Here is a 19,642-nt window from a genome sequence, read left to right as displayed (position 1 = left end):
TTTTTTCAGCTGATTCTAACAACATTGCAGCATATTCTTCACAGATGTTCTTTAGTGTATTGTATTAAACACTCATATTATCAGTTGCTTATTTTTTTTACATCGATTGTTTTTGTTCCCACTTGTAGATACTTTAGAAGTGATCTCTTACAAAATTTCCTCCGGTGATCCTTATGGAAGATTCTCTATTGACCCTCAGTTTGGAATCATTCTCACCAAAAAGCAGCTGGACCATGAAACTCAGTCTCTCATTGTGCTTACTGTCCAGTCGCAGTTGGGCAGCTCCGCTGTCTACAGTAGCACCCAGGTCAATATATCTGTGATTGATGTCAATGACAATCCTCCAGTATTTCTTACAGAATTTGATAAGATAACTATATCTCATAGTACAGTACCTGGCACAGCTCTGTACATTGCTCATGCAGAAGATAAAGACAGTGGGCTAAATGGGGTAATCAAATATACTATTGCAAACAGGCAGTCAAATGCATTTACCATTGATCCAAGCCTTGGGGTGGTATATCTCACCAGGACTCTGTTCACAGATAAGCAGCATGAATATGCTCTGCACATAACTGCTGAAGATTACGGAACTCCTCCACTGAGTTCTCTGATAATGCTGACAGTGATTGTTGAAGAGCAAAAGATGGGCACCACCTTGACTTTTGAAAACTTGGTGTATCAAGTGGAAGTCAGTGAGACTTCTTCACTGGATGCCAAAATTCTACAAGTACAAGCCCACACACAAGTTCCACAGCACACTGCCTCACAGATGGTGTACTCCCTAGAGCCTAGCACAGATTCTGCTGCATTTGGAATTGACCCTGTCACTGGCTGGATTTACCTCCGGAAGTATCTGAACTATGAATTTACACAGATGTACAATTTTAGAGCCTTTGTCAGCAGCCCAGAGGACAGCTCAGGGCAAAATGCGAGTACATCAGTAATTGTTAATGTCCTGGATGAAAATGACAATTCCCCGATGTTCATGCGTGATCTTTATTTTTTTGAAATTGAGGAAAGTCCAGTTCCCCGAGGTGTGGTTGGTACCATCACAGCAGTTGACAGAGACTCAGGAAGAAATGGACAGCTTTCCTATTTCCTCTTGTCAGATGGAAAGTTTTTCAAGATTAATTCCAACACAGGTAGCATGTTATGAGTTGTAATCTCCCCGTTATTTCTTTTAGAAAGAAGTCTTCCTCTAAAGGAATTAATGTAATGTGTGAAGTCCAGGAACTGTCATGTCTCTCTTGGGTGGGCGTACGCATAATTAATACGCATAATTCAGAGCCTCAAAAAGTTGGGATGGAATAATCAATGAAGAATAGGATAACCTAGAGGGTTTGTTTTTTCACTCTCAACTCAGTCATAGCTTTTCTTTGCTTACTCATTCATAAGTCTGTGTTTGACCTTAGAAAATTTGGGAGTATTAAATAATAGCTTCAATAAATCATATGAAAAATTCCTAATTGTCTAGTGGTCAAGTAAGGTTGAAAAGAAATGATCAGCGAGAAACAAGAATGAAAGGAATAGTGACATTTTAAAGGGAGCACATTTGTGAAAATCTTGAATAGTATATGTTAAAACTGTGAATTGAAGATATCAGTAGTGTTGCAAAAAGAAAATTGTCTCAGAAAAGTTATGCACTGTAAAATGAATCCCAAAATGTTCTCAGTGATAACCATTATCTCCAGTATGTTTTCGTAGTGTAGAATAAAATACTGAAAGTCATGCAGAAGGGAAGCCTTTAAGAAACACAGGTACTGTGAATATGCTGACTAGCAAGAGATTGCTGTTGCAAGACACATCTGCAATGTGAGATTCCACCACGTAAAATGGTGTATACCCAGGGGTCAAAGGGCCCTTCTAGATACTTTGGAAATGTGACATCTCAAAATAAAACTACTGTTTCAAAGTAAAGTCTTGTATAATAAGCTTATGAAAATTTAAAGGTAAACAAAGAGAGGGAGACAAGTAACAGAGAAGGTCTTAAAATATATAATATAAATTCATCTGTCTGAAAAATAGGGATACTCAAAATCCTCAGATAAATGTGAGTGCACTTGAGCAGCTGTCCGGAAGCTTGTATTAAATTTGACCACTGGAATCTCCAGCTTCAGAGTACGGTGAAGATTAGGTTTGCTGATCATGAGAGAGACTCTGTGTTGAGTTTCCTAACTCTGAAGCACAGTGAAGATAAGGTCAGCAGTTAGTCTGCACTTCAGGTTCTCCAATCTGGGATACAATAAGAGAGGGTCAGATTTCTCCTTTAAAATAGCCAGCCTGCACAGTTGGCTAATATTGTTTCATTGTGCGAGTTTCTGGGATCCAGAGTACAGTGAAGAGTGTAGTATGGCCCTGGGGTATATAAGTAAACTTTGATTAACTAGGTGTTTTTGTGGAATGAAGTTTAGTAAACTGGGATAATATTCTCTATACTGTAGTAGGTATATCAAATGACACAAGCAGTTGGTTTAAACTCTGCATATTTCTATGAATTTTATACAGTCTATTAAGATTTCACTAATACAATGAATACACTAATTCAGTGCCTTTTCCCCCTTTTTTTAATTTTTTTTGTTTTGTTTTTTGGTCCAACAGGTGAAATTATAAACTGGGTTGCATTAGACCACGAGCAGCAAACTCACCATCAATTGATCGTACTAGTGACTGACCACGGTGCTCCCCGGCGTAATGCCACAACAACTGCATATATCTTAGTTGCTGACCTCAATGATAATCAGCCTTACTTCCCTCAGATTCCATCTGGAAAAGAAGTAACCTTCAAGGTTTGTAGTAACTGTTTCAGTGATTTTCTAATCTGGTCAATCATAGGAGTGCAGGATTTGTTTTGAGCACCATCTTGTGGCAAAAAGCTTGAATTGTAAATGAGACTTCCTTCCAAAGCTCAGTTCACACACCACAGTGTTGTGAAATACATGTACTCTGAGTGCTACATGGACATTATTAAATCAAGTGTATTCTTTCAGTAAGACATGTCTTTTATTCCATGTGAAAGTTACATTGCCTGTTTCCCCTAGCATGACATAAACGAACAGCGTATTCAGATTCAATTAACAGCCTGACATTTTAGGGTCAGTATCAAATAAACAACTTTTTAAAGAAAATTACTTCTAATGTATTAGTTGCTTTTTATTATGGTATTAAATATCATAGGGCAAAAATTGGGTAAGGCATTCAAGATTTGGCTTCATGTATCATATGGGCAATGTGAATGTATGAACAGTTGGACTTGAACTGTTTCAGGACCATTAGGAGCTGAAGATTGTACTGGTATTTTCTTTAAATTTTGCATCTCATGTTTTACTTATGCTCTCAGAAACAAGAGATATTAATAATTTCTATAGAGAAGAGACATGCAGACAAATGAACTTCATTGGAGATTTGCTAGAAATTTATTAATTTAGCAGTATCTCTGAAATGTAGCTTATTTTCACTGACTGTAGCCATTTCTAGAATGGAAAGTGCTCCTACTATATAAGTACTGAAGTTAACTGTTTTGTGGTGTATGAATTCAATTATGACTCATTAATGTCCTTTATAATATGTAAAGTGCTCTTGTAAACACATTGTTTGATGGCAGGTTTTGGAAGGACAGCCAGAAGGTACACTTGTCACCACTGTGTTTGCAAAGGACCTTGATTTTGGAAACAATGGTGTAGTGTTATATTCAATATTGTCAGGTAAGAATTTATAATTATTGTGCCCAATAGAAAGTGTATTAAAATAATGATGGGTCTAAGGGAGCCGCTAAACATACAGAGTCTGGTTCCTGTTTACACTGAGGCTCAATTAGATAACTCTGGCAGTGAAAAGGGGCCTTGAAGTGAGACTATGTTTACCACTTTTGAGCTCCTTTTACGCTGCCGTAGCAGAGCCCTCCGTATAAGTAATAATCAGGGTACCATATGACAAATAGGTCATACCAAAATGATCGCGGAGGCATGAGCAGCTAGCTTCCTTCCCATCATCCTCTGCCTCTTCACAGGGGTTTACTTGCTCCTATGACAAGTCACAGAATCTTCAGTTAAAAACTGCAGCTTTCCCAAGAGTAGGACCATAATCATCCAACAGCACATACAGTACAGAGTTTGTCATTATGAGCAACTCTTCAACATCTCAATGGAAAAATGATCTCCTCTTTCCCATGACCAACTGAAAATCTTCCTGCTATAGGAACAGTTCATGACAGTCTGAGACAGGCATCATAAGAACATAAGAGCGGCCATACTGGATCAGACCAAAGGTCCATCTAGCCCAGTAGCCTGTCTTCCTACAACGGTCAATGCCAGGTGCCCCAAAGGAAATTAATAGAACAGGTATCATCAAATGATCCATCCCCTGTCACCCATTCTCAGCTCCTGGCAATCAGAGGCTAGGGACACCATCCCTGCCCATCCTGATGAATAGCCATTGATGGACCTATCCTCTATGAACTTACCTAGTTCTTTTTTGAACTCTGTTATAGACTTGGTCTTTACAACATCCTCTGGCAAAGAGTTCCACAGACCAACTGTGCATTGTGTGAAAAAATAGTTGCTTTTGTTTGTTTTAAACCTGTTGCCTATTAATTTCATTTGGTGACCCCTAGTTCTTGTGTTATGAGAAGGAGTAAATAATACTTCCTTATTTACTTTCTCCATACCAGTCATGATTTTGTAGACCTCAATCATATCCCCCCTTAATGGTCTCTTTTCCAAACTGAAAAGTCCCAGTCTTATTAATCCCTCCTCATACGGAAGCCGTTCCGTACTCTCTAATAATTTTTTTTGCCCTTTTCTGAACCTTTTCCAATTCCAGTATATCTTTTTGGAGATGGGGTGACCACGTCTGCATGCAGTATTCAAGATGTGGGTGTACCATGGATTTATTATCAAAAGATAATCTGAGCAAACGATGAGGCTTGTGTTTTTGAGCTCAGTTTTTACCCTTTGTTTGGCAATATGTTTGTCTGATATTGTTTGGCAACATAAAAATCCCCCAGAACTCCTACACATAGGAGATGGAATAGGCCTTAGGACCTGATTCTGATTCCAGTGAAATCGATGACAAAGATCTCCTACACTTCAACAGGAGAAAGATGGACCCATTAGTGCTAATCAGAGATAAAGATGTGTTCTTGTCTGTCTGTGTCATACATAAAATAAGAAGAGACCATCTAAACAATGAGAAAAACATGGCAGTTCCCTTGGCTATACCACATTATTTGTTCAAGACTGCAAAACCTGTTAAGAATAAAACTTTATTTCTGAAAAACTGTCAGTAAGGCGTTCACATCAGAATTCCGTAACGTTATTTTTTATACCCTGCTTTGTTTCACAGGATTTATGGAGTCAATGTCTTTCATGCTTAATATTTTAAATCTGTAATAATTGACACATAAGACAAACATTTGATTGAATACAGGCTATGCAAGAAAACGGCTCTGATGTTTCCATCTGAGTTCTACAGTTTCTCATCTGTCATCTTTGCTTAGCTAGAGCTCAGACCCATGCCTCAGTCAGTTTAGACTTGTCAGTCTTATTTGTCACTTCAGAGTAAAGAACCAAAACTAAAGTATCATAAAACTAAATTACATCTCACTCTTAAGGAGAAAGGGAGGAAGTAATACCTTCATGGCAAGGCAGAGGTTACTTGTTATTATGAGCTATATTCCCCGGTATTTTCATGCACTATGCTTGCCATTGTAGGAGGAAAACACCATAACCTCCATAAGGGCCCAGATGTTAAATCTGCTCTCTCCCACCAACAGACACTTTTTAAAATTAAATTTTTACAGCTGGATTGAAAATATTTCCGTTGTAATGTATTTGTGTAATAAGAATCAACAGTTTTTATTAATCTGAAGGTTGGTTTTTATTGCATCTGTTTCTCTGAAATAATACAGTTTTTTTCTATTATGCAAAAATTACAAGGTGCTAAGAACCCAGGTATACTCCTAAAAATATAGATCCAGATCGCCACCTCCTGAGGAGAGGACCAAAAGGGACTGAAAACTCCTCTGTGTTGAACTATAGAGTTGTCAAAAAATTGTCCCCTCTAGTGCGATTTGAGAGTTAGAGGGCTGCAGAGCAGGTGGCAGTCAGGGCCTCCCAACCCTGTGGACCAAGTCTGACAAATTAAAGGCCAGTCTGTAGAGACGGCTGTCTCTCTGCATAGTCCCACCTTCCCTTCAGTGTCACAAAGGTTTCCCCCATTGGCTACACAGCGAAGCCTTGGAGAGAACTCAGTAGGAATGCAAATTATTAAAATGGTTACTACCCCAAAATTTAACTGTTTTTGGTATGTTACTGCTACAAATGTCAAAAGGTTAAATATGTTATACTCTGATTAAAAACCTTATTTGGTCAAATAAAGTAAACTCAAAAAAATCCAGACCCCTTTTCAACTGTGAAATTAGATATTTTGTCAGTGATCAAATCTAGAGGCATCTGACCTTCTCCGATAATACATTTGCATTTCCTGGCTAATGGCATTTCATGTCTAGATCTTTTATTTCACAGTGGAATGTGGCTTAATATTTAAAAAATAAGAAATCAAGAATTTAGTTTTGAGATATTGTTCAGAAGATAATCCAGTACTAAAACATAATAAAGAAATATAGTCTATATTAATTACTATAAGACTACTGTAAAAAACAGGAATCAGTTTGGGATCTGCATGCAGATCCCAGTGTTCTTTTCAACAATTAAGGGACTGTCCCAGGATCAAGAGTTATGAATATCAATGTCCACAGTGCAGCTTTCAAGGTCTACAGGGATGCTAGTCACTGAGTAATGTTTAGTGTTCTTAAGATCCTTAAGGAAATTCCCGGCTAAAAACAGATTAACTTGTGTAAAGAAGTTAATCATAAATGGCACCTTTATTTAAGGGAGAAAACCTTTAAGGGATCATTGTAGTTTACTCAAAAGACACAACTGTTAGCTTTTGAAAGTAAATGTTTCACTTTAAAACAAAAAATAAATCAAAACAAAACACCCTCAAATGCTAAAATCTACAGATGTGCAGGATCATCCAATCACAGTTCTGCTCCTATGTCATCACTCATAGAATGACTGATAATCGGCACAGTCATAGCCTTGAAAACCTCCATATTTATGGCATCAGTAACTGAAAATAGATCTATCTGGACTTAGTTTACTCTTGTTAATTATACAGTAGCATTTCCGAAAAGTGCACCTGTCTTTACATTTCCATTGCTTCATAAAATATGCCTGTCATCTTTAAGACCACCCAGTAGCACTGGAAAAATACAGCCTTTTACAACTCTTTGCCTAAAGCAGTTCCATTCACAACAATTCCATAAAAACATCCAAGATATGAAATTTAGGAGTGTTGTCATATTGTGAGATTTAGGATAGATATGCGGTTACCACAACTGTAGGAGTTTACATGCCAGGGACATGCAGGGTGACAAAGGTCACAGCTGTCTGCCATAGACAAGTCAAAAGCTTGCTCTCTAGGGGAAGGAGGAGCCCAGACCTTAGTAGAGATGGAATTCACAAACTTCATGTTCCCTGTGGTATCCATACTATTGGAGGGCCTTGCCAGTGACTCCCTCTCACCCAGTGAAGACAAGACCCTTGCCTTCCCTCACCAGAATGAATTGAAGTTGGCAAAAGTTCTTGAATTACTTACCCTCTCCAATGATCAGGTTTCAAAATAAGTGGAAACTTAAATGGGGCTTTATATAGAATACAGTTCCTCTAGAAATCACATAGGAAAATAATTAAGATAATAGCATTTGCATATTGAGGTCACTTATATTTGAGAAAGATCTAGTGTCCTCCTGTGATTAGTCGCTAATGATAGGTTTTCAGAAACAGATTGTGACAGCTTTGGGATTCAGGGCTTGAAAACCAGTTGAGACATCTAAATGAATTACGCAGCACCCTGAATGCCTATGTTCTAATGGCTGGAGGAACAGTTCTGTTACAGTTTCATGGTCGGATTCCTCAATACCTTACAGTTCTACCTCCTCTTTATCTAGATTTGCAGTATGTGCTGCTTTGTGTGGAAAAGAGCTAAGGAGCTTCCTGAGCATTGGAGAATAGCAGATAAATGAGAGAGCGAGCAGAACAGCGAGTGGATTGGGCAGCAGAGGGGAGGGAAGCACAGTGGAATAGAATACCAGGGCACCAGCAGGGAACTAACCAGGAGGGGAGCACTGGGCGAGTAGGGACCCAACCACCCTAGGTGGCTAGGGTTTTCTTCTTTCCCCACTTCTTCCTCTTTCCTCGGTTTCTTTATTTCCCCCCTCTGTTTCCCTTGTTCTCCCCTCCCCTTTATTAACAGAGCACATTGAGATGCATTGACTCAGCTGCAGTTGCCAGATGCATACTGCCTGTGGAGCACCACCAACTCAGGCAAATGCAGGGAGTGTGCACTCAAGAGCATTAACTAACAGTCGGAATAGCAATTCTGGAATAACTCCCAGTGTGGACACTGTATTCCAGAATAAAAATCACTTGCTTCTGAATTAATATTAGTGTGTTCACAATTCACCACAATTGTTTATTCCTCAATAGCTATTCTGATCAATTTCCCTGTGTAGAAGGGCCAAGTATCTAAATGTGATATGATTGTATTCCTTTTAACTGAAGGGGGGGGTGTTGGTTACGAGGGGTGTGGCTGCTCAGCTATTTTTGGTTCTTAGCGAGTAGGCTTATTTCTCAGGCTAGCGGGTGTTGGGTACGTTTTTTCAAGTCCCGATTACATTGATGCATCAGGGTAATAGAGAGCACAGGGAATTTTTTCCTTTCTCTCATGCACCCACTTCAAAGGTATCCAGAACACTGGTGTTTTTGTTCCTCAAGCATTCATGAGAGAGGTAGGCTAGTGTGACCTGAGGCACTGTGCCCCCAAAAGGGGGCGTGGCTGGGAAAGCAGGCCCTCTTCTTCCCCTTCAACTTTAGAGCTAATGCTGGGGGCATTGTATGCTGCAAGAGTACATTATTTGCTGAGCACATTCTCCCTGCACAAAGGCAGGCATTTTACAAGACGGAGTACTCCATAGACAGCATTTGATTGGCAACTGCAGCTGAGACAGTGCACCTCCACAGCCGCTTTTAATGTAGTTGTGGCTATAAAAACCGCACTGTTAAATTGGATTAATATTACTTCTGTTTAAATTGGGTGTTCTGAATTTTATATATCTCTATGAAATGTCACACAAAAAATTAGTACAGTGTTGCATATTAACATTAGATAAATGACCATGACAATTACTTCATGTATGTTGTAAATTTAATTGTTTGCATTATGTGTGTTGTGCATATATATTTACATTGTATATATTTGTTTTTGTACAGAGGTAACCCTTAAAATCTCTGGTTTAGATAACATCTCCTTGATGTTTTCTTATTCTGCCTCATATTTATGGAATCCTGAAACAATACCAAAACTATGTTAAGTAAATCAAAAGTGTGAAGTTTTAAAGTATGGTCTAGATGTGTATGTTTGTCTTTTATTATCCTGATTTTATAATTTGTTAAATCAATAAAGAATATTTTTTTTAAATTCAGCTAATTGGAAACCACCTTCATAAAATTGAAAAGGTTTGACTTAGAATTGTGTGCAGTGGATGATAGTTCTGTTTTGAAAGGATTTTGAGATTTCAAAATTTGGCTTCATTCCACATCTAAGTAAAACTTGAAAATTTCAAAATTCTCTGAAAGAAAATTGCTCCCAAATTTGTTTTGGATCAATCACAACATTTTTATGTACAAAAATGAACCATTTTGTTTAGATTTTGACTTTTTATTGTATATTATATTACAATACATAATATAATACTAAATAAAAAATTCTAAGCACAAAATCATTTCAAAGTGAGGGTTTTTCTAAACTATTTTTTCCTAAAGAATTTCAGGCAGCATTTTGTTTTCAGTGGAATTGCCTTCTCTGATGGAAAATGGCTCCATCTAAGTTTTTCCAACCAGTTCTAGTTTTACTCTGCTTTATTCAAAAACCTTGCTTTTGACTGGTTGCTTATTTTTCTTTCTCTTATCAAGTAAGCAAGGTTCACTCCTCCTGTACTGACTGACACCAATCTTAGATCGTACTTCACACCATAGCTGCACACCATCTGTACAGCATTACTTGAAAGAGAAAAACAAATCTGATTCTGAGAGCTGCTGAGCACCCTTGACTACCATTGAAGTCAGTGAGAATACTTGTAGGAGCTCACTCATGCTGTAACTACTTTACTTGGGGGTGTTCTTTGTTTTGTTAATGTAAGCTTCGTTTTGTCAGAACATGAAGGATATTGTATTCATGCACATCTATTTATTATTAGTTTCAATTCTCTTTAATTTTCATTGTCAATTATTTTAAAATACATAATTTCTAGCACATGTTATAAACATATGCTTATAGTTTGGTTTTTTAGTCCTATTTTTTCTGTCTCCTTCAACTTTCTCTTCTACTGGAATTTTCTGACACAAAATGTTGGAATAATGGAGGGTAGCTGTGTATGCTGTGACACATGCTATTAAGGCCTTAAACGCAAGCCTTACCAAGGGTAATATATGAAAACAGTTGTAAAGCAGCATTAATTTTCTGAAAATCCAGGGGAAAAGTGCAGAATACAATATTGTTCCATTAAATATATTTGCTTGTTCACTTTGTGTCCCTTTGGCTGGTAATTTCCCAGGTATACTGCACAATAAAAAGCAAGAATCAAACCAAAAGAGGGTTAATTGAGACATTAGAAATGTATATTCACTCTAAAATAACCTTGAAGAACAATGGAAAAATCTCCTACAGATTGACAATCAAAGCCATGTTTTCACATTAGTCTCTTAAATTGCATATTCAAAGTATCCAGAACCAAATATTTTGTGGACACAGTTGGGGTAAGGTAATTGAATGCATAAATGGCCATTTGTGTGTGCATCTCTCTAATTTGCATATGCAGATTTGGGGAACAACAGCTCGGGTTCTCTATGGAAATTTAGCTTTTTATGGATATTTTGTGTACTACATCTGTCTTTGATTTGTTTTTACCACAGTAGCTTATTAGAATATGCTGTATGACATGGGTCCTTGGCCAGAAGAAAAGGGGCTGTTACCCCTTTAAAGGCTCCCTGTGCAACTGGTAGCAGAGGGGGAAGGGGTATACTGGGCTGGAGCAGGTAGGAGCAAGAGGTGGCTGGCCCAGGTCAGGGGAGGCACTGCCCTTCCAGCTGACTGAATGAGGGGGGCTTATTTATACTCCATGCAGCCCCCCTGAAACCCTCTTTCACCTGGGTTAGGGTATGTCTACACTACGGAATAAGGTCGAATTTATAGAAGTCGGTTTTTTAGAAATCGGTTTTATAAATTCGAGTGTGTGTGTCCCCACAGTAAATGCTCTAAGTGCATTAAGTGCATTAACTCGGCGGAGCGCTTCCACAGTACCGAGGCAAGCGTCGACTTCCGGAGCGTTGCACTGTGGGTAGCTATCCCACAGTTCCCGCAGTCTCCGCTGCCCATTGGAATTCTGGGTTGAGATCCCAATGCCTGATGGGGCTAAAACATTGTCGCGGGTGGTTCTGGGTACATATCGTCAGCCTCCCGTTCCCTCCCTCCCCCCGTGAAAGCAAGGGCAGACAATCATTTCGCGCCTTTTTTCCTGAGTTACCTGTGCAGACGCCATACCATGGCAAGCATGGAGCCCGCTCAGGTAACCGTCACCCTATGTCTCCTGGGTGCTGGCAGACGCGGTACGGCATTGCTACACAGTAGCAGCAACCCCTTGCCTTGTGGCAGCAGACGGTACAGTACGACTGGTAGCCGTCATCGTCATGTCTGAGGTGCTCCTGGTCGCCTCTGTGAGGTCGATCAGGAGCGCCTGGGCAGACATGGGCACAGGGACTAAATTTGGAGTGACTTGACCAGGTCATTCTCTTTAGTCCTGCAGTCAGTCCTATTGAACCGTCTTATGGTGAGCGGGCAGGCGATACGGACTGCTAGCAGTCGTGCTGTACCATCTTCTGCCGAGCAGTCATGAGATGTGGATGGCATGCAGTCCGTCTGCTGCCAGCCAAAGATGTAAAAGATAGATGGAGTGGGTCAAAACAAGAAATAGACCAGATTTGTTTTGTACTCATTTGCTTCCCCCCCCTCCCCTGTCTAGGGGACTCATTCTTCTAGATCACACTGCAGTCAAGATGCAGCGAGGTAAATCTAGCCATGTATCAATCAGAGGCCAGGCTAACCTTCTTGTTCCAATAGGGACAATAACTTAGGTGCACCATTTCTTATTGGAACCCTCTGTGAAGTCCTGCCTGAAATACTCCTTGATGTAAAGCCACCCCCTTTGTTGATTTTAGCTCCCTGAAGCCAACCCTGTAAGCGCCCCTCCCAGCGTCAGAGCAATGGCAAACAATCGGGCATCTGAGAGTGCTGTCCAGAGCAGTCACAATGGAGCGCTCTGATGGGGCTAAAACATTGTCGCGGGTGGTTCTGGGTACGTGTCGTCAGGCCCCCGTTCCCTCCCTCCCTCCGTGAAAGCAAGGGCAGACAATCATTTCGCGCCTTTTTTCCTGAGTTACCTGTGCAGACGCCATACCACAGCAAGCATGGAGCCCGCTCAGGTAACCGTCACCCTATGTCTCCTGGGTGCTGGCAGACGCGGTACGGCTTTGCTGCACAGTAGCAGCAACCCCTTGCCTTCTGGCAGCAGACGGTGCAATACGATTGGTAGTCGTCCTCATCGTGTCCGAGGTGCTCCTGGCCGCGTCGGCTGGGAGCGCCTGGGCAGACATGGGCGCAGGGACTAAATTTGGAGTGACTTGACCAGGTCATTCTCTTTAGTCCTGCAGTCAGTCCTATTGAACCGTCTTATGGTGAGCAGGCAGGCGATACGGACTGCTAGCAGTCGTACTGTACCATCTTCTGCCAGGCAGGCAAGAGATGAGGATTGCTAGCAGTCGTATTGCACCATCTTCTGCCAGGCAGGCAAGAGATGGGGATGGCTAGCAGGCGTACTGTACCATCTTCTGCCAAGCAGCCATGAGATGTGGATGGCATGCAGTCCTTCTGCACCGTCTGCTGCCAGCCAAAGATGTAAAAGATAGATGGAGTGGGTCAAAACAAGAAATAGACCAGATTTGTTTTGTACTCATTTGCCTCCTCCCCTGTCTAGGGGACTCATTCCTCTAGGTCACACTGCAGTCACTCACAGAGAAGGTGCAGCGAGGTAAATCTAGCCATGTATCAATCAGAGGCCAGGCTAACCTCCTTGTTCCAATAACAACAATAACTTAGGTGCACCATTTCTTATTGGAACCCTCCGTGCAGTCCTGCCTGAAATACTCCTTGATGTACAGGCACCCCCTTTGTTGATTTTAGCTCCCTGAAGCCAACCCTGTAAGCCGTGTCGTCAGTCGCCCCTCCCTCCGTCAGAGCAACGGCAGACAATCGTTCCGCGCCTTTTTTCTGTGCGGACGCCATACCACGGCAAGCATGGAGCCCGCTCAGCTCACTTTGGCAATTAGGAGCACATTAACCACCACACGCATTATTCAGCAGTATATGCAGCACCAGAACATGGCAACGCGATACCGGGCGAGGAGGCGACGTCAGCGCGGTCCCGTGAGTGATCAGGACATGGACACAGATTTCTCTGAAAGCATGGGCCCTGACAATGCATGCATCATGGTGCTAATGGGGCAGGTTCATGCTGTGGAACGCCGATTCTGGGCTCGGGAAACAAGCACAGACTGGTGGGACCGCATAGTGTTGCAGGTCTGGGACGATTCCCAGTGGCTACGAAACTTTCGCATGCGTAAGGGCACTTTCATGGAACTTTGTGACTTGCTTTCCCCTGTCCTGAAGCGCATGAATACCAAGATGAGAGCAGCCCTCACAGTTGAGAAGCGAGTGGCGATAGCCCTGTGGAAGCTTGCAACGCCAGACAGCTACCGGTCAGTTGGGAATCAATTTGGAGTGGGCAAATCTACTGTGGGGGCTGCTGTGATGCAAGTAGCCCACGCAATCAAAGATCTGCTGATATCAAGGGTAGTGACCCTGGGAAATGTGCAGGTCATAGTGGATGGCTTTGCTGCAATGGGATTCCCTAACTGTGGTGGGGCTATAGATGGAACCCATATCCCTATCTTGGCACCGGAGCACCAAGCCGCCGAGTACATAAACCGCAAGGGGTACTTTTCAATAGTGCTGCAAGCTCTGGTGGATCACAAGGGACGTTTCACCAACATCAACGTGGGATGGCCGGGAAAGGTGCATGATGCTCGCATCTTCAGGAACTCTGGTCTGTTTCAAAAGCTGCAGGAAGGGACTTTATTCCCAGACCAGAAAATAACTGTTGGGGATGTTGAAATGCCTATATGTATCCTTGGGGACCCAGCCTACCCCTTAATGCCATGGCTCATGAAGCCGTACACAGGCAGCCTGGACAGTGGTCAGGAGCTGTTCAACTACAGGCTGAGCAAGTGCAGAATGGTGGTAGAATGTGCATTTGGACGTTTAAAGGCGCGCTGGCGCAGTTTATTGACTCGCTTAGACCTCAGCGAAACCAATATTCCCACTGTTATTACTGCTTGCTGTGTGCTCCACAATATCTGTGAGAGTAAGGGGGAGACGTTTATGGCGGGGTGGGAGGTTGAGGCAAATCGCCTGGCTGCTGGTTACGCGCAGCCAGACACCAGGGCGGTTAGAAGAGCACAGGAGGGCGCGGTACGCATCAGAGAAGCTTTGAAAAACAGTTTCATGACTGGCCAGGCTACGGTGTAAAAGTTCTGTTTGTTTCTCCTTGATGAACCCCCCCGCCCCTTGGTTCACTCTACTTCCCTGTAAGCTAACCACCCTCCCCTCCTCCCTTTAATCATTGCTTGCAGAGCCAATAAAGTCATTGCTGCTTCACAGTCATGCATTCGTTATTCATTCATCACACAAATAGGGGGATGACTACCAAGGTATCCCAGGAGGGGTGGTGGAGGAGGGAAGGAAAATGCCACACAGCACTTTAAGCACAGCACTTTAAAAGTTTACAACTTTAAAATTTATTGAATGCCAGCCTTCTTTTTTTTGGGCAATCCTCTGTGGGGGAGTGGCTGGTTGGCCGGAGGCCTCCCCACCGTGTTCTTGGGCGTCTGGGTGTGGAGGCTATGGAACTTGGGGAGGAGGGCGGTTGGTTACAGAGGGGCTGCAGTGGCAGTCTGTGCTCCAGCTGCCTTTGCTGCAGCTCAACCATACACTGGAGCATACTGGTTTGGTCCTGCAGCAGCCTCAGCATTGAATCCTGCCTCCTCTCATCACGCTGCCGCCACCTTTGAGCTTCAGCCCTGTCTTCAGCCCGCCACTTACTCTCTTCAGCCCGCCACTTACTCTCTTCAGCCCTCCACCTCTCCTCCCGGTCATTTTGTGCTTTCCTGCACTCTGACATTATTTGCCTCCACGCATTCGTCTGTGCTCTGTCAGTGTGGGAGGACAGCATGAGCTCGGAGAACATTTCATCGCGAGTGCGTTTTTTTTTCTTTCTAAGCTTCACTAGCCTCTGGGAAGGAGAAGATCCTGTGATCATTGAAACACATGCAGCTGGTGGAGAAAAAAAAAGGGACAGCGGTATTTAAAAAGACACATTTTATAAAACAGTGGCTACACTCTTTCAGGGTAAACGTTGAAAGTTAACATTACATACATAGCACATGTGCTTTCGTTACAAGGTCGCATTTTGCCTCCTCCCACCGCGTGAACGGATTTTGGTTGAATGCCAGCAAACATACACTGCAATGCTTTGTTCTACAGTGATTCCCCAGTACGTGTTGCTGGCCTGGAGTGGTAAAGTGTCCTACCATGAAGGACGAAATAAGGCTGCCCTCCCCAGAAACCTTTTGCAAAGGCAGAACCGCAAATGCCAGGGCAAAGTAATCCTTTCACATGCTTGCTTTTAAACCATGTATAGCATTTTAAAAGGTACACTCACCAGAGGTCCCTTCTCCGCCTGCTGAGTCCAGGAGGCAGCCTTGGGTGGGTTCGGGGGGTACTGGCTCCAGGTCTAGGGTGAGAAACAGTTCCTGGCTGTCGGGAAAACCGGTTTCTCCGCTTGCTTGCTGTGAGCTATCTACAACCTCCTCCTCATCATCTTCTTCGTCCCCAAAACCTACTTCTGTATTGCCTCCATCTCCATTGAAGGAGTCAAACAACACGGCTGGGGTAGTGGTGGCTGAACCCCCTAAAATGGCATGCAGCTCATCATAGAAGCGGCATGTTTGGGGCTCTGACCCAGAGCGGCCGTTCGCCTCTCTGGTTTTCTGGTAGGCTTGCCTCAGCTCCTTCAGTTTCACGCGGCACTGCTTCGGGTCCCTGTTATGGCCTCTGTCCTTCATGCCCTGGGAGATTTTCAGAAAGGTTTTGGCATTTCGAAAACTGGAACGGAGTTCTGATAGCACAGATTCCTCTCCCCAAACAGCGATCAGATCCCGTACCTCCCGTTCAGTCCATGCTGGAGCTCTTTTGCGATTCTGGGACTCCATCATGGTCACCTCTGCTGATGAGCTCTGCATGGTCACCTGCAGCTTGCCACGCTGGCCAAACAGGAAATGAGATTCAAAAGTTCGCGGTTCTTTTCCTGTCTACCTGGCCAGTGCATCTGAGTTGAGAGCGCTGTCCAGAGCGGTCAGAATGGAGCACTCTGGGATAGCTCCCGGAGGCCAATACCATCGAATTGTGTCCACAGTACCCCAAATTCGAGCCGGCAACGTCGATTTAAGCGCTAATCCACTTGTCAGGGGTGGAGTAAGGAAATCGATTTTAAGAGCCCTTTAAGTCGAAATAAAGGGCTTCATTGTGTGGACGGGTGCAGGTTTAAATCGATTTAACGCTGCTAAATTCGATCTAAAGTCCTAGTGTAGACCAGGGCTTAGGTTGGCAGCATCCACCCTCCCACCCATGAAATCTGAAAAAGGCCTGGGTTCCTTCATGATGTGCTGTGGGCACTATGCTAGTCACCCCTTTTTCCTTGTGGGCTGGGAAGGAATTTTTCCCTCACTGCCAGGTTGGCTGAGGAGGGATGTGGGGTGGGGTTTGCCTTCCCCACAGTGGGTTTGGGACCCAGTGAAGTGGGACGGGGGTCTAGGCTATAATGTTGCAACTTAGTGCCTAAAACTTGTGCCAGATTTCCAATGCAGATACTCATTATGGAAGGGATATGGTTATTGGATTAAATGGATTGGAAAAGGATTTAAAGGAAAGTATCCTTTAATGGAGCTGAGGAAGTGGGTTGGGCCTTCTGTTTCAGATACAGCAGGGAGCTGAACCCCCTCCTTTTATAACCCCCTTAACCCTCATGTGAGGGGAAGATAGCAGTGTCCCAGCAATGGGATGGCTGGGCCCAGGTTGGGGGTTATGTGGACATTTTTAAGGAAATGATGATGACCTGCACTGTGCAATGTATTTTTAGGTATTCCCAGATATTTTAAGTGAATAAAGTTGCAGCCTAATTAAACCACATCCTTTGTCTGCTGGCTGGGTGACAGCACCTATTATGCTATGCAATTATATTTGACACACAAGTTCACCTCATTAAAAATACTCTATACACAATATTTTAAGGGGGAATTTTTTATAACAAATGAATTAGAATTTTAAAATTTTTTTTTGCACATTCTAGTAAAATTGGGGAGGAAATCTGCTATTTCGTTCTAGGAATTTCATTATTTCAAGTGTGACAGAGAAGGCATAAATAGCATGGTGTAGCAATACTCTTGTTAGTTAGCATTTTCTTGCTAGTCTAGAATAAATACTAATGTGAAGTGGTTACTAGTGATAATTTAAATGAGAATGTACTGGTTATTGGCAGTGTGGCCGCTCTTTGTATAAACTATAAAAAGGTAGTTTCTTATTATCCTATTTTGTTCTAGGGCAAATATGCATAGGATTTTAACTCCCTTAGAGTACATGCAAAGTGTATTGTTCCTATTCAAAGCAAATACAAGGCTATTTACACTACCCTAGGCGAAGATCAGACTTTGAGAGTCACAATTCTGTTCCTGCTTCCTCCTTGTTTTATGTGGGAAGTAAGTCAGCCCTATATCTGTCTCAGTTTACTTCCCCCTCCAGGACAGTTCAGCTGCTAAGGCTCCACCCACTCTCTGCTTATGCCTATCCACTCCCTGTCCACTTTCTCTCTTGTGTTAGTAGCAGCCCTATGGGAGCTGATATCCCCCTTGTGCACAATCCAGTAATGTAGGTAGCCTGGTCATGGAAATAAGCGGGTGCCTTATACCTTGTAATCCCCATGAATTGGCATTGTGTCATTGAGCTCACAGCAGATCATCCTAATTATGATCTTGATCCTCAGAGGTGTGGAGCCCCCACAACTCCCATAGAAGTAAATGGGACTTGCAGATTCTCTTACCTCAAAGACATGCTCTGTATTGTTAATTACAAAGCATAGTAATATGTGATCATGGAAGGTGTGTCTTTGGGGAAGTAATATTGTATCTTCAACATTTATATTAACAGTAATTAATTTCTTTTTTTGCTGTAGAAGATAGTTTCGGTCACTTTCAGATTGATGCCAACAGTGGTGAGTTAAGAACAACTGAAACTCTTTCATATAATTGGAGACCTAACTACAGAATACTGGTCACTGCAAGTGACCAAGGAATGCCTCCTCTTCAAGGACATGCAGTTGTTAACATTCAGGTACCTGTTTGTTTAGCATGGATTGGAAAACTGGTACTGTATTTTCAGTTTATTTTTTTAAACCTTTTAGAAACCCAAAGGATGAAGATGTTGAAAGTAAAATGTATATATTTTGATATAAAGAGCACATCTTCTCATCAGAATTCTCTGTAGTCTAGCTATTGTTCTACTGAACCAGGAAATTAGAGGGTGAACGCATTTTGCCTAATTTTGAAACCATTGCATTATTACGAGTTCAGAAGTTTGACATGCAATTTACAATGTTCATGTCCTTTTAGGAAGAGATTGTGAACATAAGAGAAGAGAGGGAAAATATCCAATAAAAAAATTACAAATGGAGCAGAGAGTAGACAAAGTGAAAAGCCAATACAGAGAGACTGAAAACAGAGTAATTCTGAAGACAAAATACTTAAAATACATGCAATTTCCCCACTATTACCATGTCTCTTCTCTGCCTGCCCGCACCCTTCATGCTGGCCGATATGGAGCTGTCAGAGAGACCAGCTCTGCCATGCGTGGGGAGTGTTAAATTTACTTTCGTGCCCTCTCTGTAGCCACCTACCCTCTGTCCATCAGAACCACGGTAGATCTGCTTTGTCGGGGGTCTTCTATAATCCCTTAATTATAGGTTGAATGTCACCCAGAATATTGTTCGTATATCACCAGTAGGAAGGTTAATTTTTGGAATATGCTAAACGTTTCTCAATCATGAGACTGATGCAGCTCAAATATTGAAGAGTTTCTCCCATTCTGAGATCATTTCAATGATCTGTGGTGAAGGAAATTCTTGGACAATTTAACTAATCCTCAACAAAATCAATTGCTATTCGTATTTGGCAAACTAAATTGCGGATGGTGATTTCTGGGCAACACCACATCCCTGCCACAGGAGGGAAGGCAGCTCAAGAGTAAAGCTGGGTGAGAAACAGTTTTGCCATCCCATTAGAATTTGAGACTTTGAAAAATG

At 42.4% G+C, this 19,642-nt stretch overlaps 2 protein-coding genes across 2 annotated transcripts in view; one reads left to right on the top strand and one right to left on the bottom strand.

The window, feature by feature from the left end:
* DCHS2 (dachsous cadherin-related 2) overlaps positions 1-19,642 on the top strand; it is a 236,584-nt gene that overhangs the window by 162,054 nt on the left and 54,888 nt on the right. Inside the window, exons 5-8 of the mRNA XM_048847435.2 lie at positions 129-1,145; positions 2,602-2,789; positions 3,605-3,704; positions 18,518-18,675. Coding sequence (XP_048703392.2) covers positions 129-1,145; positions 2,602-2,789; positions 3,605-3,704; positions 18,518-18,675 — 1,463 coding nt within the window. The remainder of the gene's footprint in view (positions 1-128; positions 1,146-2,601; positions 2,790-3,604; positions 3,705-18,517; positions 18,676-19,642) is intronic.
* LOC142071764 (uncharacterized) lies at positions 14,911-16,677 on the bottom strand. The gene is made up of 2 exons (XM_075127339.1): positions 15,953-16,677; positions 14,911-15,564 (listed from the first exon to the last, which is right to left on the bottom strand). The coding sequence occupies exons 1-2, from the start codon at positions 16,530-16,532 to the stop codon at positions 15,023-15,025; spliced, it is 1,122 nt and encodes a 373-aa protein (XP_074983440.1). The 5' UTR covers positions 16,533-16,677; the 3' UTR covers positions 14,911-15,022.

This window comes from Caretta caretta, chromosome 4 (assembly GCF_965140235.1).
Source record: "Caretta caretta isolate rCarCar2 chromosome 4, rCarCar1.hap1, whole genome shotgun sequence".
NCBI lineage: Eukaryota > Metazoa > Chordata > Testudines > Cheloniidae > Caretta > Caretta caretta.
The sequence above is the reverse complement of the archived record's forward strand: the minus strand, read 5'-3'. Positions and strand labels throughout refer to the sequence as shown.

Coding starts and splice junctions, on each gene's coding strand:
- LOC142071764 (XM_075127339.1), bottom strand. CDS start 16,532: ATGCAGAGCTCATCAGCAGAGGTGACCATGATGGAGTCCCAGAATCGC. Junction 15,565..15,952: donor AGGCGGAGAAGGGACCTCTG/GTGAGTGTACCT, acceptor TTTCTCCACCAG/CTGCATGTGTTTCAATGATC.